Genomic DNA, 19,435 nt, shown 5'->3' on the forward strand with positions numbered 1-19,435 from the left:
AGGGCAAGGCTGTGGGGCACCAGCACTAAAGCATTACCCATCCCTTTCCTCTGGCCCCACTGACTGCACTACCTCGCATGTGTCTCTGGCATCTTTGGTTGGAGCTAGAAGGAACTGTTCTGCCTCCCCAAGGAACACGGCCGGCAGAAGCCACCAGGATTCCCAAGGAGCTACCTGGAGACGCAACCAGGCCTGGGTGCCCCTCGAGATCCTTTACCCCCAGCCTCTGATTCAGCGCCCCTGGGACGCCCTCACCCCACCCGCTGCTGGCAGAGCCCGAGCAGAGGCCAAGTCAAAGGGCACCATCCTGGAGAAGGTCCACGGCCACCGGGCCCAGCCTCTTTCCTGCCTGTAGCCTCTGGTCTGAGGGTGCGGGAGCTGGGCCTGGCCAGGAAGCTCCTGGGAACTGGGAGAGGGGGCGTGGGGCCAGCTGAGACTGGCCCGCTGGAGGCCTGGGAGAGGCGTGGGAGAGTGACACAAAGACACAGCCAACGACTGAAAGAGACCCACCCTGGGAGACCCAATGAAAGAGATACACACACAGAAAGCGAGGGAAACATTCATTCATTCACTCACTCATCGGTTAATTTATAGGGCCTGGGCTGTGTCCCAGCAGTGCTCACGACAGATGCAAATCCCTGCCTCCATGGGGACTGACAGTCTGATGGGGACACAGCCCAGAAACACGTTAAATGAGTAAATCACAGTGTTGGAAGCAATAAGGGGGGGGGGGGGAGGGCAGGAGGGCTTAGGAGCCAGACCTTTCTCATTTGGAGAGAGGCAGGTTCCCACCAGAATCCTGCCTTCACCTTCTCCTTCCGAACTCGCTGTAAGCCAGGTGTGGGATAGGAGAAATGGAGAGGGGGCTGCGCCCCGAGTCCCTATCTGCTGGGGAAAGGGCACTGAGGCCACCGCTGCTCTTGCTGAAGACCCCCCCCTAACCTGCGCTGCCAGGGTCTCTCAACGATGGGGCGTTCTTGGGGTGCAGCCCGGAGGCTCAGCTGGAAGGTAGGCGGGAAACAGGGAGGGGCCAGTGTCCAGTCCCCAGAGGACAGACAGGACCCCTCTGGTGTGGGGCGGGAAGAGGCGCAGGCTGCGACCGCCCCTGCAGAGAACCTCCCCTTCCCGCGATTCCGGGTCCTCCCACCGCGACGGAGCGTCCCTGGGAAAGAAGTTCAGGTCCGGAGGGGGCAGCCAAGGGCTCGCCGGTGCCAGTCGCCGCCGGGGCGCGCTCCGGTGCCGCGGCGGGTGGCACAGGCTGGCAGCCACGGGCTGGGTGCCCGGGCGCCAAGGGGAGGGGGCAACCGCTTGCGACGGCCAGCGGTCCGCGTTGCGGGCCCGCCCCCTCAGCTCCAGCCCCGCTCCCCGCCCCCGCCCCCCCGCCCCCATTAGCAGCGTCCCCTCACTCTGCTCCTGGCAGCGCGACTGCGGGGGGCGCACGACCAGGGCGCAGGGGTGAGTATACAGCACTGGGTCTCCAGGCGCGCGGGGACTCAGCCTGGCCCGCAGGGGGTTACCCTGACCACTACCCCGGTCTCCGTGTCTCCGGTTTCTCCGGAGGCCTGGGGCGGGGGCCAGGGGGAAGCCGGCGACTCCCGGGCTGGATGCGGGGCCGGGGATGGGGGTGGGGACGCCTGGAATCCCCTGGCCTCGCCCTCTCCGGGCCATGCCACTGCAAGTTTCGCTACTTCAGTCCTGCTGCCAGGCAAGCCGAGGCGAGGCGGGAGATGTCCCCATCAGAGCGAGTGTAACCCGTGTCTGCCTGTATTCGATGCCTCCCCCCCCCCCGCCTTCAGCGTGGCTGAGTCCGTGACTCTCTGTGGATTTGTATTTGCGCTTGTTCCTTGAGTGCAGCTGAGGCCGTCTGGGATGCATTTGTTCCTGCCACGTCCAAATAAGTCAGCTCCCCTTCCCAGGCCTCGGTTTTCTCATCTATTAAGTGGGATTCGCACGACTGTGTGACCGTTTCTGAGTAGCTGTATTTGCGCAGCTGCGTGAGAACCTTTGTGTCTCCTTCTATGCGGGGTACTTCTTTTGAGACAGTTTCCTGTCTGTAAATTGGGACTAAGGGGAGAGCTGTCCGGGGGATTAAAGGGTGAAATGGGAAGTATTAGTATTTTTTTTAAGTTCATTTATTTATTTTGAAGTGGGGTGGGGCAGAGAGAGAGGGAGACACTGAATCCGAGGCAGGCTCCAGGCTCCTCACTGTCAGCACAGAGCCCCCCATGGGGCTGGAAGTCCCCAACCGTGAGATCGTGACCTGAGCCTAGGCCGAGAGTGCCACCCTTAACCAACTGAGCCACCCAGGCGCCCCTGGGAAGTATTATTATACCCTAATGACACATGCACCCCTCTGCAAAAGCCTGTCTGTGAGATCTGGATCCTGTCTGCTGCCCTCAGGCTCTGTCTTTGCAAAGTAGGAAGCCGGGGGTTCAGCAGGGAAAGGCACTGGGTGCAGCTGAGGCGGGCAGATTGTAGAGCTGTGGGCTCCGGGCTGGGCCTGGGTGGAGGTTGTGAAATTGTGGCCTATACGAGTGGGCGTGAGAACCTGTGTGAGTGTGGCTGAATTCGGGTCTCCCAACGTGCCTATGTAGCTCTGTTCATGTGTGAATATATTTTCTCGTTTCCCTGATGGGGTGTGACTGTGCACGTTTCCCCTACTTTGTGACTGTGTATACATGTCTTTGTCAGCGTGTCACTGTATTTGTGTGCGTTCCTGTCTGCTTATGATTGAATCTGCCCCTGGATAGCCCAGATTATGGGATTTTTCGTGTCCCTTTCCTGTGGGACTCTGTGTCACCGTGTCCCCTCGTGATATTCCCTGCGTGTCTTTGCGTCGGCCTGTCTCCACGGCCACCTCCTTTTCATCCCGAACTCCCTTTGGGCCCCAGCGGAGGTGTGCGGTGGTGGGTAGGGGGTTAAGGCCCCTTTCCCAGAGCTGCGAAACCCCGCCCCACCCTGCCAGCCTCCTCACCTGACACACCACCTTACCTCTCCGCAGCCTTGGGGCGGGCGGCCCATGGAGCCCGGGCTGCTGCGGCCGGCGCCGGTGAGCGAGGTCATAGTCTTGCATTACAACTACACGGGCAAGCTTCGCGGAGCACGCTACCAGCCCGGCGCCGGGCTGCGTGCGGACGCTGTCGTGTTCCTGGCCGTGTGCGCGCTCATCGTGCTGGAGAACTTGGCGGTGCTGATCGTGCTGGGGCGCCACTCGCGCTTCCATGCGCCCATGTTCCTGCTCCTGGGCAGCCTTACGCTGTCCGACCTGCTGGCGGGCGCGTTCTATGCCGCCAACATCCTGCTGTCGGGGCCTCTCACGCTGCGCCTGTCGCCCACGCTCTGGTTCGCGCGTGAAGGGGGCGTCTTCGTGGCGCTCGCCGCGTCCGTGCTGAGCCTCCTGGCCATCGCGCTCGAGCGCCGCCTCACCATGGCCCGCCGAGGACCCGCACCCGCCTCCCGTTGGGGACGCACGCTGGCGCTGGTGGCCGCCGCCTGGGGCGTGTCGGTGCTTCTCGGACTACTGCCCTTGCTCGGCTGGAACTGCCTGGGCCGCCTGGACGCCTGCTCCACCGTCCTGCCGCTCTACGCCAAGGCCTACGTGCTCTTCTGTGTGCTCGCCTTCCTCGGCATCCTGGCCGCCATCTGTGCGCTCTACGCGCGCATCTACTGCCAGGTGCGTGCCAACGCGCGCCGCCTGCGGGAGCGCCCCCGGGCCGCGGGGGGCGCCTCCGCTCGGGCACGCCACACGCCGCGCTCGCTGGCCCTGCTGCGCACGCTCAGCGTGGTGCTCCTGGCCTTCGTGGTGTGCTGGGGCCCTCTCTTCCTGCTGCTCTTACTCGACGTGGCGTGCCCAGCGCGCGCCTGCCCCGTGCTCCTGCAGGCCGACCCCTTCCTGGGTCTGGCCATGGCCAACTCGCTTCTGAACCCGATCATTTACACGCTCACCAACCGCGACCTGCGCAACGCCCTCCTGTGTCTCGGCCGCCGCGGCCGCTGCCCCTGCAGCAGAGGGCACGGCGCCTCCCAGGGGTCCGAGAGCGCTGCTGGGGCTTCGGGACGCTTGAGCCGCTCGCTGCCCCCTGGCTTGGACGGCAGCTCCAGCCGCTCCGAGCGCTCCTCACCCCAGCGGGACGGGCCGGACACTGGCGGCCCGGGTGCGCCCACAGCCGCCCGGACCCTGGTACCGGCACCTGCCGCAGACTGACGCCCTCTGGCCCGCCGTTGCCCTCCCGAAGACCTGTTTTTGCAGACTTTTCTTCTTAAATAAAGGAATTTGTAGGAAAAGCAGCCGAAGGTGGTGGAGACAGAAGAGATGAAGGGAAATGTATTTTATGGATGCTAAACCCCACAGCAGTGAACAAACAAAACAGACAAGAATCGCGGCCCTTGTGGAATTGACATTCTGATGGGGGGCACGGGCAATATCGGCGTGGGGAAATCATGGAGATAATTCCAGCTGCAATACCGTGATGCGATGGTGGTCAGGGGATGCTTCTCTGCTGGAGTGGTGACATATGATGTAAGCTGAGAGGTCATTGCCCTGGGGGCACTTGAAAGAAGAGCATTTCAGGGTGAGGAACAGCAGTGCAAAGGCCCTGAGGCTGGAACATGCCTGCGTGTTCTATGAAAAGCAAAGATCCCCTCACGGCTGGAGCAGCGCTGGAGGGGGTGGATGGTGGGAGAAACAAAGGCAGGGAGATGATGGGACCCACAGTGCAGAGCCTTGTGGGTCCCCTGGAGGACTTTGGTTTTGCTCTGAGTGAGGCGAGAGGCAGAGGGCGGACTTGATGTGCTTCAGCTGTTCACAGATCTCTGTAAGGGTGAAGGTAGAAGCTAGAACAAGGTGAAGGTGCCCGCACTGGTCCAGGGGAGCAGCGATGGGGACTCGGACCATGTGGATTCTGAATAGATCTTGGAGACAGCAGACAGGATTCCCGAGAAATGGAGTGTGAGAGAAAGAAAAAAATCAAGGACAGTTTCCCTCCCCGGTTTAGAGGAGAGGATACCAAAGACAGGGCAGGCCTAAAATTTGGCTGTGGGAGACCCAGCCAGTTCCTCTCGGAAACAGGATTTCTCTGAGCGTGGTGTCAGATCCTTCGTAAAAAAATGAAAATATAATAAAATAAGGAGAACAGTTACAGCTTATTGCGTCTGGCTAGTCATCCCCACAGTGGGAGGCCCAGGACGCCCCTCTCACCCTTACTGCAACCCTGCAAAGTGGGTTTCCTCACCCTGATTTGACAGATGAGGAAATTCCAAGCAGTGAGTACCTTGCCTGGTGTCTGGGCTAGGATAATACTGACCCAGACTGTCAGGCCCCGGGGCCCTAAGAAGCGCAGGCCTGATGTCTGGTTCTGGTGGAGGGGTGTGGCAAAGCCAGACGCTCCCTGCCTCGGTGGTCTGCATTCTTGTCTGGGGGGGGCCCCTCTTTGTGTCCATAAGAAGCTCCAGGCCTGCTGGCCGTGGCCACAGGATGTCCCTAGATGCATTCCCGACCCTAGTGCCACATTGCTGACCCAGGGGAGGGGCAGGGAGCTTCGGGCTCCAGGAGACCCTACAACTGCAGGCAGCCACAAAGACAGCAGTGTCTTTTGGGGGCCACTGACCCAGCCTGGAGGCCTGAGTGTCCCGCTGACTTCGCTCAGGGCGTCCCTGAAGGCCACACGCACCGGAAATCAACCTATTTCCTGGAACACAAACACACTCAAGGCTGGACACTCCCAGGACTGGACCTAATCCTCCCCCCCCCCCCCCACCAACTCCCGCTGCCCCGGCCTGGCACCCCTAACCCCAGACTCCTTTATCTTCCAGGGGAACCTGAAGCTCGCTCCTTCGTTGGGTTGTTTGATAGTGTGATGATAGGGGACTTATCCACTTGTTCCAATTTTACAAAATTTGAAAAGCACCGGTTCCCCTTTTCGGACGTGATCACCACAGGGATTCCTTGGAAAGTTCCAGAGCTGTTCTGCGGATAAATGAGCTGACGTGTAAACACTTTTCTCTCTTTGTACAACTCTAGCATTGCTTTGCACCTTGCTTTGTTCACTGAATAGTAGATCTTGGGGGGAATTGTCACCTACCCACAGATTTTGTGCCGTCTTGCTGTTTTCGTCGGCTCAGGCTGCCATGACAAACACGTTTATCTGGGCAGTTTAAACAACAGAAGTTTATTTCTCACAGTTCTGGAGGCTGGAAGTCCAAGATGAGGGTACCAGCATGACCTGGTAACAGTTAACTCCCTTCCTGCTGCTGTATCCCCACGGTATGGAGAAATCAAGAAAAGCTCTCTCGTGTCTCTTCTCATTAGGGCCCTAATCCCATCATGGGGCCCCACCTCTAATGACCTCATCCTCCTCAAAGCCCCATCTCTAAATACCATCAGACTGGGGATTAGGGATTTAACATATGATATCTTTTTTGTCAGGAGGGGGGGGGGTAACACAATTCAATCCCTAGCACTTTTTAATTTAAACATGAAAAAATTTTAATTTATTTCTTTGGGGGGGACACAGAGAAAGAGGGAGAGAACCCCAAGCAGACTCTGCACTGGTACAGAGCCCAGCTGGGAGCTTGAACTCACAATCCTTGAGATCAAGACCCGAGCCGAGATCAAGAGTTGGATGCTCAACCAGCTGAGCCACCCAGGCGTCCCTTATTTAAACATTTTTAAATAATCAAGGTAAGGGCACCTGGGTGGCTCAGTGGGTTAAGCGTCTGACTCTTAGTTTTGGCTCAGGTTATGATCTTGCAGTTTGTGGGTTCAAGCCCTGTATCGGGCTCTGCCCTGGCAGCGTGGAGCCTGCTTTGGATTTCTCTCTGCCCTTCTCTGGTTTGCTCTCTCTCTCTCTCTCTCTCTCTCTCTCTCTCTCAAAATAAGTAGTAACTAACTAAATAAATAAAATTTAACACATTCAGTTCTAAAAATAATCTTAAAAAAAGAAATACTGTATATCTTTGAAAAGACATAATCAAAGATACATTACTTCCAGCTTTCAAAAAAATGGCTTCATAAAAATCAAAAAATTAAAACAAATGTAAATGTTTATTTATTTTTAATTTTAGTTTTTTAAATTTACAGCCAAATTAGTTAGCATATAGTGCAACAACGTATTTATTTTTGAGAGAGAGAGAGAGAGAACACGAGCAGGGGAGGGGCAGAGAGAGAGGGAGACACAGAATCTGAAGATTGCCCCCCCCAATTTTTTTAAACGAGTATCTCATAGGAATAATTCTTACCATATGTGATATACATGCATTCCTGAAAAGCTAGATGACAAACTGATTCAAATTTCAACTCTACTCGGGAAGTTTGCTTCCTAAGATACTCTATATAAAGTCTTTTATACAAGGAAAAAAAGAGTCCATCTCAATGAAAACTAGGTGAATAATGGAAAGAAATGCCAGGCTAAAAAGATGTTGGTCTAAGAAAAGATTCCGCCAGCCTTAGGAGTGAATTTTTTTTTTTTTTTTTTAATTTTTTTTTTTTTTCAACGTTTATTTTATTTTTGGGACAGAGAGAGACAGAGCATGAACGGGGGAGGGGCAGAGAGAGAGAGGGAGACACAGAATCGGAAACAGGCTCCAGGCTCTGAGCCATCAGCCCAGAGCCTGACGCGGGGCTCGAACTCACGGACCGTGAGATCGTGACCTGGCTGAAGTCGGACGCTTAACCGACTGCGCCACCCAGGCGCCCCAGGAGTGAATTTTCAAGATTCAACATCCCTGCTGTCTAGGATTAAATCCAAGCCAGAGGACGGTGGAAGGGGGTGCTGTTGAGTGAAGCTGCAGTTCTGGGCCGCTCCAGAAGGGGCGCTATAGCATAGTCAGCGAATAAACGGAATGGCCCAGGTTACGGGAAACCTCTAGAACGTGGCGGAAGGCAATCTCTCCTATCTCAAAATCAAATCTATGGACCCCGTGAGCCAGTGGTGCCACTTGGAGAGCTTTATCCAAGGTACACCTGCACACGTGCAGGAGGATGCATGAACACGGATGTGTATTGCAGTACTGTGTAGGAAGGCAAAGGATTGAACTCAACCCACGTGGCCCTCTACAGGATCCTGGTGTAATAAGTTGTGGCACATCCACACTGTGAGATACTATGCAGCCAGTAAAAAGGATTAAGATATTTGCTGAATGTTTACCTCGTTTTTTTAAAATCGTTCTGTTTTCTTTTTTTAAAGTTTATATATATATAGATTTTATTTTATTTTGAAATTTACATCCAAGTTAGTTAGCATATAGTGCAACAATGATTTCAGGAGTACATTCCTTAGTGCCCCTGACCCATTTAGCTCATCCTCCCCCCCACAACCCCTCCAGTAAGTTTATTTACTTTGAGAGAGCGCAAATGGGGGAGGAGCAGAGAGAGAGAGAGAGAGAGAGGAGAAAGAGAGTATTATATTCGTTTCAGGTGTCCAATATAGTGATTCAACAATTCTATACATTACTCAGTGCTCATCAGGATAAGTGCACTCCTTAATCTCCTTCACCTCTTTCACCCATCCCCCCCCCCCCACCCTACTCCCCTCTGGTAACCACCACTGTGCTCTATAGTTTAGAGTCTGTTTTTTGGGTTGTCTCTTTTGCTTTGTTTGTTTCGTTTCTTAAATTCCACACGAGTGAAATCATATGGTATTTGTCTTTCTCTGACTGGCTTGTTTCGCTTCGCATAATACTTTCTAGATCCATGCATGTTGCTGCAAATGGCAAGATTTTATTCTTTATCTATGGTGAGTAATATCCCATTGTGTGTGTGTGTGTATAGGTATATATATGTGTGTGTGTGTGTGTGTATAGGTATATATATGTGTGTGTGTGTGTGTATAGGTATATATATATATATATCACATCTTTATCCATTCATCTATGGATAGACACTTAGGCTCCTTCCATAGTTTGGCTTAGATGGACTCTCTTAAAGTTTATTTATTTTTGAGAGAGAGCGAGAGCAGGGGAGGGGCATAGAGAGAGAGAATCCCAAGCAGGCTCTGCACCATCAGGGCTGAGCCCAATATGGGGCCAGAACTCATGAACCATGAACCATTAGCTCATGACCTGAATCGCAGTTGGATGCTTAACCAACTGAGCCACCCAGGCGCCCCAAGATGGATTCTTTCAAAAATAAGTACATTTAGGGGTGCCTAGGGCTCAGTCAGTTAAAGCCTCTGTCTTTTGATTTTGGTTGCCCCCTCTGCCCAGGCTCCCTCTTGGGAGCGAAGCCTGCTTAAAATTCTCTCTCCCCCTCTGTCCCTCCCCTGTGCGCACGTGCAAATAAATAAATAAATAAATAAATAAATAAATAAATAAAATACATTTAAAAATTAACTTTATATCATAATCAACAAAAATGATGAATCAGTATCCGTTACCATGAAAAATAACAATTGTTCGTATCTATTGGGCACCAGCATTCGCATTCGGTCCTCACGTGGCTGCTAGTATTAGTAACCATTTTACAGAGGAAACTGAAAAGTGGAGAAGTTGAGTTATGGAAGTATCCCTACAGAGATAGAGTGGCGGGGCCGGGCTTCAAACCCCCGCAGGCGAGCTTCACGCGCCTCTAGATTGGAGGTGACTAAAAAATAAAGGCAAGGAAAAGCCAACTAGGTAAATAATTCTAGCAGGATCCTGCGGCCGCTGGACCGTGAGGCCTGGGCTGTGTGGGGCTCGCGAGAGCAGAGCGGGTCGGGGAGAGCAGCCCCGCGCCGCTGAGACGACGAAATCGGACGGATGGAAGGGACAGTGCGAAGCGGGGACGGACCGCGCCCGCCCGGCCGTGTACCCTCGCCCTCGCCCGCTCCTCGCTCAGGGGCGCCGGGCACCTGCGGGAAGGGCGGGGAATCTCGGCTCCTTCCCCGCCGCGCCCTCCCCGCCCTCTCCCCGCCTCCTTCCAGGCCTTCCCGAGGCCGCCCCCCACCCGACGTCCAAGACCCCGCTGGCCTTGCGGCCCCGGAGCCAAGGTCCCCCGACAGCGGAGGCGCCCTCAGGCCCCCCCCCCCCCCCAGCGAAAGTTAGGCGGGAGCCGCCCCGGCCGGGCCCCGGACCCTCGGGTTTCCCGGAAGCTCTACGCGCGGGTGGCACCACTGTGCCCGGAGCCGCCGCGGCGCCCCGGGCATCCCCACCTCGCGGCGAGAGCTACGAGGCTACGCGGGGGCCGAGGTGAGCGCGCCGGCCGGGAGGGCTGTCCACCGATCTCCGGTGCATGCAGGGGCGCTCCGGGCCTCGAACCCGGGGCCGATTCACTGCGGCTCCGACCACGCGGCCGGGTGCGCCGCGCCGTAGTGACGGGCGTAGTGGTCGCCGCGCTGGGGCTGCGCTGCTCCGCCAACGCCCGCGGGAGCGGGGGCGGGGAGAACGGCCCCTCTGCCGTCCCCGCCGCCCGAGGCCCCGGGGCCGCGGGGACTTTTATTCTGACACGGCCGGCGCCCGGCTCTGCTTAGTCATGGTGACCTGCGCGCGCTCCGCGCCTCCCCCCGGCGCGCAGCGATGGAGGCGCCCGGGCCTGGGCGACGGAGGCGGAGCTCGAGCGCGGCCATGGCGGGGTGAGTGAGGCGGCCTGCGCCCGGGCTGCGGGCGCCGCGGGCCGGGAGGGCCCCGGGGGTCGGGGAACAGGGCGCCGCGGGCCCGGTCGCCTTGGGGTTCCCGCGGCCCCGCGGAGGGCGCGGCTCGAGTCCTGGCCTTTTGTTGGACGGCGCGACTCGAGGGGTGGCCCGGGAGCTACGCAAGCCGGGCGAGAGGCCCAGGGAGTGCCCCTCGGACCGGGTGCCGGGGAGCGCGGCGCGTTGGGGAGCTTGGTCTGCGCCCTGGGGTTGGCAGTCGAAAGGCTGCGGCGGGGGTCACTTCCTCCCTTCTCCAGGCCTCGGTGGCGGCTCAGGCAGGGCATGCGCAGTCCCCCACTTATCTGCTTCGTTGGGGGGGAAGTGTCCAGTGTCCAAGGGGCACCGTTGACCGACTGGCCAAAGACCAGGAGGCAGGGCAGGGGCCTCAGCCGGGGAGAGGCGGTCAAGCGGCGCCCTGGGCCCCGGTGGAGGAGGGTGCTCTGGCAGGCACAGTGAAGCGGGCAGTCAGCCAGCCACTCGCTTACTGACCCCTGAGCAGTGCCAGGCCCCGGGCAGGCCGTGGGGGAGGCACATGAGAGGGTGGGCACCACCGTGACCTACGCAGGGCTCCCTGCCTTCTGAAGCGCTGGGGCTGAGGGCCCGGGGCTTGGGCCATCCGTCAGAGCAAGCCTCGGAGCTCGGAGCTCATTTCGGTTTCTGACAAGTGCTGCGGTGGAAATAAAACAGGAAGGAGATGACTGTGCGCGGAGCCCGGGAAAGATAAATGGAGAACCTGGGGAGCCTCTTGCAGATTTCCCCGTCTTCTCCCTGAAGGACCTTTCCGAAGGGCAGCTCATGGCCCGGCCCTCCAGACTCCACAGGTTTCATGGAAGCCTTCCCTTTAGTCGTCAGTAGGTCTCATTACCCTCCTCCGAGTCCCCAGATTGTCTCTCTCATCCTGCCTCTGAGCCTTTGCCCTTGCCCTTCCCTGTGCCTGGAACATCCATCCCTTTGGTGTGTACATCCTTCTGGTCTCAGCTCTAACAGAGCCCTGGACTACGTGATTTAAAGTAACTGCCCCAAGTCACACTATCACAGTGCTGTTGTCTTTTTTGTTTGTTTGTTTTTAAATAACCATAATTTATACTCAACTCTTGCTTATTTTACTTATGGCCCATCCCTCATCATCTCCAAGGGGGCACAGTTTATGCCCCTTTCTCACTGCTGTGTTTCCAGTGCTTAGAACAGCGCCTGGCACACAGTAGATACTCAGTAAATGTTGGTGAGGAGAATGAAAGAAGGAGCTAGACACGCTCCATCTGACTGACTTTGGCTCATGATCTCACTGTCCATGGGTTCAAGCCCCGTGTCGGGCTCTCTGCTGTCAGCACAGAGCCCGCTTCGTATCCTCTGTCCACCCCCTCTCTGCCCCTCCACCGCTCATGCTCTTTCTCTTTCTTTCTTTCAAAAATAAGTAAACATAAAAAAAAATAGACATGCTCTATCTAGGAAGGGAAGGGAAGCTGGAACAGAGTGAGCCAAGGGGAGAGGTGGACGGAGGCTGACTGCGTAGGGCTTACGAGGCCATTGAAGAGTTTGGTTTTACTCTTTGTGCTGTGGGGAGTTGTGGGGGGATTCTGAGCAAGGGAGGGACATCATCTGACCCGTGTTTTTTTTTTTTTTTTTAATTTTTTTTAACGTTTATTTATTTTTGAGACAGAGAGAGACAGAGCATGAACGGGGGAGGGTCAGAGAGAGGGAGACACAGTATCCGAAACAGGCTCCAGGCTCTGAGCCGTCAGCACAGAGCCCGACGCGGGGCTCGAACTCACGGACCGCGAGATCATGACCTGAGCCGAAGTCGGCCGCTTAACCGACTGAGCCACCCAGGCGCCCCTGACCCGTGTTTTTAAGATGGAATCCTGGGCTGGTGGGGCCATGTGGCAGTTAGCACAAACAGACGTTGCTTCACCTGGGCTTGGGAAGGAAAACTGGTCTAGGAGTCGCTTTATCTTATAAAAGGAGGCCCGACCCCAGGCCCTGCCCCAGCCCTGTGCTCTCCCTCCTCCAGGCCTCTGAGTGCCCGTGGTGGTGTTGTCCCTTGTCACCTGGAACCCCATGCAGCCGGAACCGAGGCCTAGCGGGGCTGGGGCCCGCACCCGATTCCTTCCCCTGAGGTCACAGCGCCCCGAGGGGGCAGGGGACGCGGTGATGTACGCCTCCACCGAGTGCAAAGCCGAGGTGACGCCCTCCCAGCACGGCAACCGCACCTTCAGCTACACGCTAGAGGACCACACCAAGCAGGCCTTTGGCATCATGAACGAGCTGCGGCTCAGCCAGCAGCTGTGTGATGTCACACTGCAGGTCAAATACGAGGACGCGCCGGCCGCCCAGTTCATGGCTCACAAGGTGGTGCTGGCCTCATCTAGCCCTGTCTTCAAGGCCATGTTCACCAACGGGCTGCGGGAGCAGGGCATGGAGGTGGTGTCCATTGAGGGCATCCACCCCAAGGTCATGGAGCGCCTAATTGAGTTTGCCTACACGGCCTCCATCTCCATGGGTGAGAAGTGCGTGCTCCACGTGATGAACGGCGCCGTCATGTACCAGATCGACAGTGTCGTCCGCGCCTGCAGCGACTTCCTGGTGCAGCAGCTGGACCCCAGCAACGCCATTGGCATTGCCAACTTCGCCGAACAGATCGGCTGTGCCGAGCTGCACCAGCGAGCCCGCGAGTACATCTACATGCACTTCGGAGAGGTGAGTGGTGGGGGGAGACGTAAGGCAGGGCTTGGGGGCGGTATCAGAAGGACCAGCGACGGATGGACAAGGGTCAGATCAGGGAGCTGGAGAAAAACAGGGTTCTGGGGTCCTAGTCTACACACCTGGGGTGACTCTGGGAAACAGCCGAGGAAGGTGAGCGCTTCATGGGTCTATCTTCGTGGGTCACTGACTTCTCCGGGGTCAAGGGAAGGCAGTGACCCACGAAGATGGACCCATGAAGCTCGTTCCCATGCAGGGAACATGACAGCAGCTCAGCCCTGGGGTGCGCGGAGCAGGGCCCGATGCTTCAGGCCGTCAGCAGATATTTATGGAACACCCGTGACATGCTGCCTACCTCAGATGTGACCCTTAGACGAGTTTTCTTTGGTCGACGTAGTGTCGTCCTTACACTGTTCTTGGTTTCATTTTCGTTTTTGAGTGGAGGAAGTTGTGAGCATAAAATGACAGATTCCTTATAAAATCACAGTGATGAGCCCAAATTCTTGGGTGGCACCCACTGGTGGCTGTGCCCTTGGGATGATGATAATCATAAGTGTTTGTTGAGCCCTGGCTGGGCCAACCCCGGTTCTAAGTGATTTCCATTCTTCAAAGCGTTGGATTTTCTCAACTCTCTTAAGAGGAAGTACCACCCCTAGGTCTGGCCCAAGAGGGCTGTACCCCAGGTCCCAAGCCTTGGAGAGTCCTGTGGTTTAGAGTGCCTTCCTGAAAATTTCCTTTCTTTCTTTTTCTTTCTTTCTTCCTTTCTTTCTTTCTTTCTTTCTTTCTTTCTTTCTTTCTTTCTTTCTTTCTTTCTTTCTCTTCTTTCTCTTTTTCTTTCTTTCTCTCTTTCTCTTTAAAATTTTTTAATATTTATTTATTTTGAGAGAGAGACAGAGTGTGAGCAGGGGAGGGGCAGAAAGAGAGGGAGACACAGAATCCAAAGCAGGCTCCAGGCTCTGAGCCGTCAGCACAGAGCCTGATGCAGGGCTCGAACTCACACACTGTGAGTCATGACCTGAGCCGAAGTCGGAGGCTCAACCAACTGAGCCACCCAGGCGCCCCTTCTTCCTGGAAATGTTCAAAGCCCTCCTCCAGGGGCTAGGATCAGCCGGGGTAGATAGTGCCCTGGTTTCCATTTCTCCCCTTAAGGGACAGATGTTCTCCCTTCTACCACACATGTGGGGTTGACCAGATGCCCTGTGGACCTCTGGCACTGGTCCTAGGGCCTATGGCTTCCAGAAAGGTGGTCTGTGAGCAGGGCTTTCCGACAGGCTTGCATAATGTTTCTTTAAAGGGATTGCATGGGCTTGGGGTACCTACCAGAGCATTGGGGGCCTGCTGATGTGGGCTGACCGAAATTGCTTTTATAGACTGGTACCTGACAAGAAATACTTGCCTGGGGCCCTGTCTACCCTACTATATAGTTGGCTACCTCGCCCGGCTGTGAGGTAGCTGCTAACACAAACCCCCTTTACAGAGGAAGAAGACCAAGGCCTGGAGCATTTCAGGTATTTGCCCAAGTCACCTACTTAGAAAGTAGTGGGCCATATTGTAGCTCAGCCTTCTTCTTCAGAGCCTACACTTTTCTAGAACATTCTAGTGCTGCTACTTTTTCCCTTTTAGCCAGTCTACCCTTTTGAAAAAGTAAGGTCGGAGGTGCCTGGATGGCTCGGTCGGTTAAGCGGCTGACTCGTGGTTTCAGCTCAGGTCACGATCTCATGGTTTTGTGAGTTTGAGCCCCGCGTCGGGCTCTGCGCGGACAGTGTTGAGCCTGCTCGGGATTCTCTGTCTCCTTCTCCCTCTCTGCCCCTCCCCCACTTGCACTGTCTGTCTCTCTTCAAATAAAAAAAAGAAACTTAAAAACAAAGAAAAAGTAAGGTTGTTTAAAAAAAACAACAAACGGGTAAACTTGTAGGTCAAGCACAAAACGAAACAAAAAGGTACGTGGTACATCGTCTCTTTGCCCGTTTACCTGAGTGCCTACTTCTGATATGCCTGGCATGTGTGGCACCAGCTCATTTAATCTTCGCGACCTGTGAAGTTTATACCGTTCAAATCCCCGTTTTACCAAACTGGCAACTGAGACTGTCCGAGGCAGGTTGAGAGGCGTGTCCCCCAGATCGCGCCGCCGTGGCGGGCTCAGGGGAGCGGCACGCGGGAGTCAGCCTGCCACGGTAATGCCCTCTGCAGGTGGCCAAGCAAGAGGAGTTCTTCAACCTGTCCCACTGCCAGCTGGTGACTCTCATCAGCCGAGACGATCTGAACGTGCGCTGCGAGTCCGAGGTCTTCCACGCCTGTATCAACTGGGTCAAGTACGACTGCGAGCAGCGGCGGTTCTACGTGCAGGCGCTGCTCAGGGCTGTGCGATGCCACTCGCTGACACCCCGCTTCCTGCAGATGCAGCTGCAGAAGTGCGAGATCTTGCAGGCGGACTCCCGCTGCAAGGACTACCTGGTCAAGATCTTCCAGGAGCTGACCTTGCACAAGCCCACGCAGGTGATGCCCTGTCGGGCGCCCAAAGTGGGCCGGCTCATCTACACCGCCGGCGGCTACTTCCGCCAGTCGCTCAGCTACCTGGAGGCCTACAACCCCAGCGATGGCACTTGGCTCCGACTGGCAGACCTGCAGGTGCCTCGTAGTGGCCTGGCGGGCTGCGTCGTGGGCGGGCTGCTGTATGCCGTGGGTGGCCGGAACAACTCGCCCGACGGCAACACCGACTCCAGTGCCCTGGACTGCTATAACCCCATGACCAACCAGTGGTCACCCTGTGCCCCCATGAGCGTGCCGCGCAATCGGATTGGGGTTGGGGTCATCGACGGGCACATCTATGCCGTGGGTGGCTCCCATGGCTGCATCCACCACAACAGTGTGGAGAGGTGAGTGGCAGGGCCCGGAGTGGGTGGACGCTGAGGGTCCCATTGCTACCGGGTCCCAACCCATTGGGATGTGGAGACTTCCCCTGTTGTCGAGTGCCTGTCTCTCTGTGCCCTACCTTCAGGGAGTGGACGCCTCCAGGTGAAGCTAAATTCCTGGGAGATGTAGGGTCAGGGACCTTGGATGATGTGTCTGGGCCTGGGAATTGCCTACAGGGCTGTCACAAACCCATACAACTCTTTTTCTGCAGGTCTGGAAAGAGTTCTATGATTTTGAAGTTACTGTAAAATGCTAATTTTATTAAACCATGACACCTCGCTGCCATCTGCCTCAAAATTGCCATAATAAACAGATGTACGAGGTGTTCTGTGTGGAAGGTGCCCCTGGGATATGGTACCCTTGTACAGTGCACAACCTGCACAACTGCATGGTGACCCTGCGTTTAGAAGCTGAGTATTTTGGTCTTTCTGCTTTTGCACAGCCAGTCCTCTGCCCTCTCCTCTTGCAGAAGTGTGGTCCAGGATACAGTTCTCACCTGGAGCACTTGTTAAAACAAACTCCCTAGCCCACTGCTGGAGACCTGGCATCGGTGGTGGGCTCGGAGTGAGGCTGGGCAATGGGAATTTTAAGTAGGCCCCACACTTGGACAAAAACCATCCTGCGTGGTAGCCTAGTTGCTAGAGTTAGGATTCTGGTGTCTTAGAAGGCTGGGTCAAACCCCAGCGCCACGTCCTTGGCGACCCTGGACATGCCATATCATCCCTCTGTGCTTCCATCTTGTCACCCGGAGGTGACGGGAGATGGCAGTGGGGACCACCTGCCCAACAGGCTGGGTGCGGTTTGGGTGGGATGACACATAACAGCACGGGGCCTCGCCATGGGGCAGGGTGTGGCCACCAGCATGCAACACACGTACGCGTGACCTTGAACAGATGATGGCTGTGAGCCTCAGTTTCCCTCAGAGAATAGCTAGAAGGATGAAAGAGCTCGAGTGCCCACAGAACTGGCAGAATATCGGGTCACAGTACGTGTTCCCCCGAGGTCAGCTACGACTGCCATTGTCGCTGTCCTTCCTTTGCAGGTATGAGCCAGAGCGGGACGAGTGGCACCTGGTGGCCCCAATGCTGACTCGAAGGATCGGGGTGGGAGTGGCTGTCCTCAACCGTTTGCTCTATGCCGTCGGGGGCTTTGACGGCACAAACCGCCTCAACTCAGCCGAGTGTTACTACCCAGAGACAAACGAGTGGCGGATGATCGCACCCATGAACACCATCCGAAGCGGGGCAGGTGGGTGGGGGCTGCGGGAGGGGACGGTGGAGGGACACCCTCCCACTCCTGAGAATGAAACTCGGCCAGGCCTGGGGAAGGCTTCCTGTTTTGATCTCAAACCCTGTGGCACACACACAAGAGCTAGATTCTGACCGAGTCCAAGCTCTTCTCTCGCGGCTTTGTTTCTAAAGGGTCTCCCGGGAGAGGGGAGCGGGGAGGGCGCCCCCGAGAAGGTGGTGGCTAGGCCCCCAATGCCAGGCCCCGGAGTCACCCTCTCTGCATGGTACGGTTTAGGAGTCTGTGTCTTGCACAACTGTATCTATGCTGCGGGGGGCTACGATGGTCAGGACCAGCTGAACAGCGTGGAGCGCTATGATGTGGAGACAGAAACGTGGACTTTTGTAGCTCCCATGAAGCATCGGCGAAGTGCCCTGGGGATTACTGTGCACCAGGGAAGAATCTACGTTCTGGGTGAGGCCCTGGGGGCGGAAACCTGGGTGGAGAAAACTGATTAGCCCCGTCTCTTGGGGGTGGGCTCAAATCCCAGCAGGAAGGCTTCTTGTGGGTCCTTCCCCCTCTTTCTTTCCCCTGCCCTCAGAGGGGGTGATTGTGTCCTCTGCTGTCCCTGCAGGAGGCTACGACGGTCACACGTTCCTGGACAGTGTGGAGTGTTATGACCCAGACACCGACACCTGGAGCGAGGTGACCCACATGACATCCGGCCGGAGCGGCGTGGGTGTCGCCGTCACCATGGAACCCTGCCGAAAGCAGATCGACCAGCAGAACTGTACCTGTTGAGCCACTTTTGTTTCTTGGGCAAAAAAACGGTCCGATTGAGAGTATTGTTGTTTTTGTACAAAAACAGGGGCAAAAGAAAAGGCGCCAGAGCAAATGCTTATCCTCCAAGACGGGAGGCTGAGATGCCTCAGTGTTAAAATGACAAGCAGAGAGAAAAGAAGGCCCGAGTGGGACCCACGAGCCTGTCAGAGTAGTCCCAGGAATGTCCAAGAGAGCCTTTCTGGGCAGGGGAGGCATGAGGGCAGGCTCCCAGGAGAGAGGCCCCTGCACCCTCTACCTGAGAATAGGCCCGGGGCCCATACCAGCAGCCGCCACCTCCCCTCGGGGTGAAAGCAGGTGCCGAGGTCGGCCCGTTTTTGTTCCTTGTGTCTTTGTGATTGGTTCCTGGAGGCCTGGGAAGAAGCTGACTGAGGCCTCGAGGGGTGAGGCCTCTGCGGAGGTGTGGACCCCAGGGATGGTCCTGTACATAGAAACCACTGGATATCTCTGCCCTGGACAGTCAATTTTGTTGATAAGTAACCATATAACTTTCCAATGAAAATAAAGAACAAACTAACTAGTGTCTTCCACCCGGGCTCTCAGCTGGAGGTCTCGAACCTGGGGACAGAAAGAAGTCTTCTGAGATGTATCCAAGTCTTTGATTTCGACTTTGAATTTGAAACCAGCCCGTTATCTCTGCCCATCAACTTGACATGTAGGGCATCTTTCTCCCCGTAGACAAGCCACACAGGGCTCACTTTGTCACTTTTGGCTGCTCTGAAGACAATGACCCAGCTCCTTGACACCTCTCTTAGGGCTCCCTGGAGCTCTGTTGTAAGGCAAACCATCCCAACATGCCTTCCAAGTCACTGAAAATCTATCCAGTCATTCTTAGGTGCTTCAGTCACACAGACTGAGCGTTTTGTTTTGGCGCCTGGGTATTAAAAAGACAAAGGGGTTCTTGGGAATGTTCTTAGGCTCCATATAGCCTGGTCTCTTCTGAACAATTCCTGTGAAGGCATTACATGGCCAGGATCGATCAATCGATCAATATCTCTCTCTCTCTCTCTCTCTCTCTCAATCTCTTTTATTTATTTATTTTTCAATTTAGAGCATGCAAGCAGGGAAGAGGGAGACAGAATCTTAAGCGGGCTCCACGCTTGGTGCAGAGCCCAACCAAGGGCTTGATCCCACGACTCTGGGATCACGACCTG

General features: G+C 56.0%; 2 protein-coding genes across 4 annotated transcripts; both read left to right on the plus strand.

The window, feature by feature from the left end:
* Nucleotides 1-1,061: 1,061 nt before the first annotated feature.
* On the plus strand, nucleotides 1,062-6,079 carry S1PR5 (sphingosine-1-phosphate receptor 5). Of its 2 annotated transcripts, XR_015248534.1 has the most exons (3): nucleotides 1,062-1,455; nucleotides 3,002-4,519; nucleotides 5,812-6,079. XR_015248534.1 is itself a non-coding variant. In XM_086699108.1 (2 exons), the coding sequence occupies exon 2, from the start codon at nucleotides 3,020-3,022 to the stop codon at nucleotides 4,202-4,204; it is 1,185 nt and encodes a 394-aa protein (XP_086555234.1). In that variant the 5' UTR covers nucleotides 1,062-1,455; nucleotides 3,002-3,019; the 3' UTR covers nucleotides 4,205-5,138. The 2 variants fall into 2 exon arrangements, 1 of the variants encoding a protein (XP_086555234.1); XM_086699108.1 differs by lacking the exon at nucleotides 5,812-6,079 and having other exon boundaries at nucleotides 3,002-5,138.
* A 3,818-nt stretch (nucleotides 6,080-9,897) lies between these two features.
* KEAP1 (kelch like ECH associated protein 1) lies at nucleotides 9,898-18,811 on the plus strand. Of its 2 annotated transcripts, none has more exons than XM_086699110.1 (6): nucleotides 9,898-10,161; nucleotides 12,613-13,298; nucleotides 15,492-16,177; nucleotides 17,257-17,462; nucleotides 17,739-17,915; nucleotides 18,076-18,811. In XM_086699110.1, the coding sequence occupies exons 2-6, from the start codon at nucleotides 12,660-12,662 to the stop codon at nucleotides 18,240-18,242; spliced, it is 1,875 nt and encodes a 624-aa protein (XP_086555236.1). In that variant the 5' UTR covers nucleotides 9,898-10,161; nucleotides 12,613-12,659; the 3' UTR covers nucleotides 18,243-18,811. The 2 variants fall into 2 exon arrangements, with proteins under 2 accessions (XP_086555236.1, XP_086555235.1); XM_086699109.1 differs by lacking the exon at nucleotides 9,898-10,161 and adding an exon at nucleotides 10,212-10,544.
* The last annotated feature ends 624 nt before the right edge of the window (nucleotides 18,812-19,435 follow it).

This window comes from Puma concolor, chromosome A2 (genome assembly GCF_028749965.1).
Source record: "Puma concolor isolate L17-30 chromosome A2, mPumCon1.1.hap2, whole genome shotgun sequence".
Lineage (NCBI taxonomy): Eukaryota > Metazoa > Chordata > Mammalia > Carnivora > Felidae > Puma > Puma concolor.

Coding starts and splice junctions, on each gene's coding strand:
- S1PR5 (XM_086699108.1), top strand. CDS start 3,020: ATGGAGCCCGGGCTGCTGCGGCCGGCGCCGGTGAGCGAGGTCATAGTC.
- KEAP1 (XM_086699110.1), top strand. CDS start 12,660: ATGCAGCCGGAACCGAGGCCTAGCGGGGCTGGGGCCCGCACCCGATTC. Junction 17,463..17,738: donor CACCATCCGAAGCGGGGCAG/GTGGGTGGGGGC, acceptor GGTACGGTTTAG/GAGTCTGTGTCTTGCACAAC. Junction 17,916..18,075: donor GGGAAGAATCTACGTTCTGG/GTGAGGCCCTGG, acceptor CTGTCCCTGCAG/GAGGCTACGACGGTCACACG.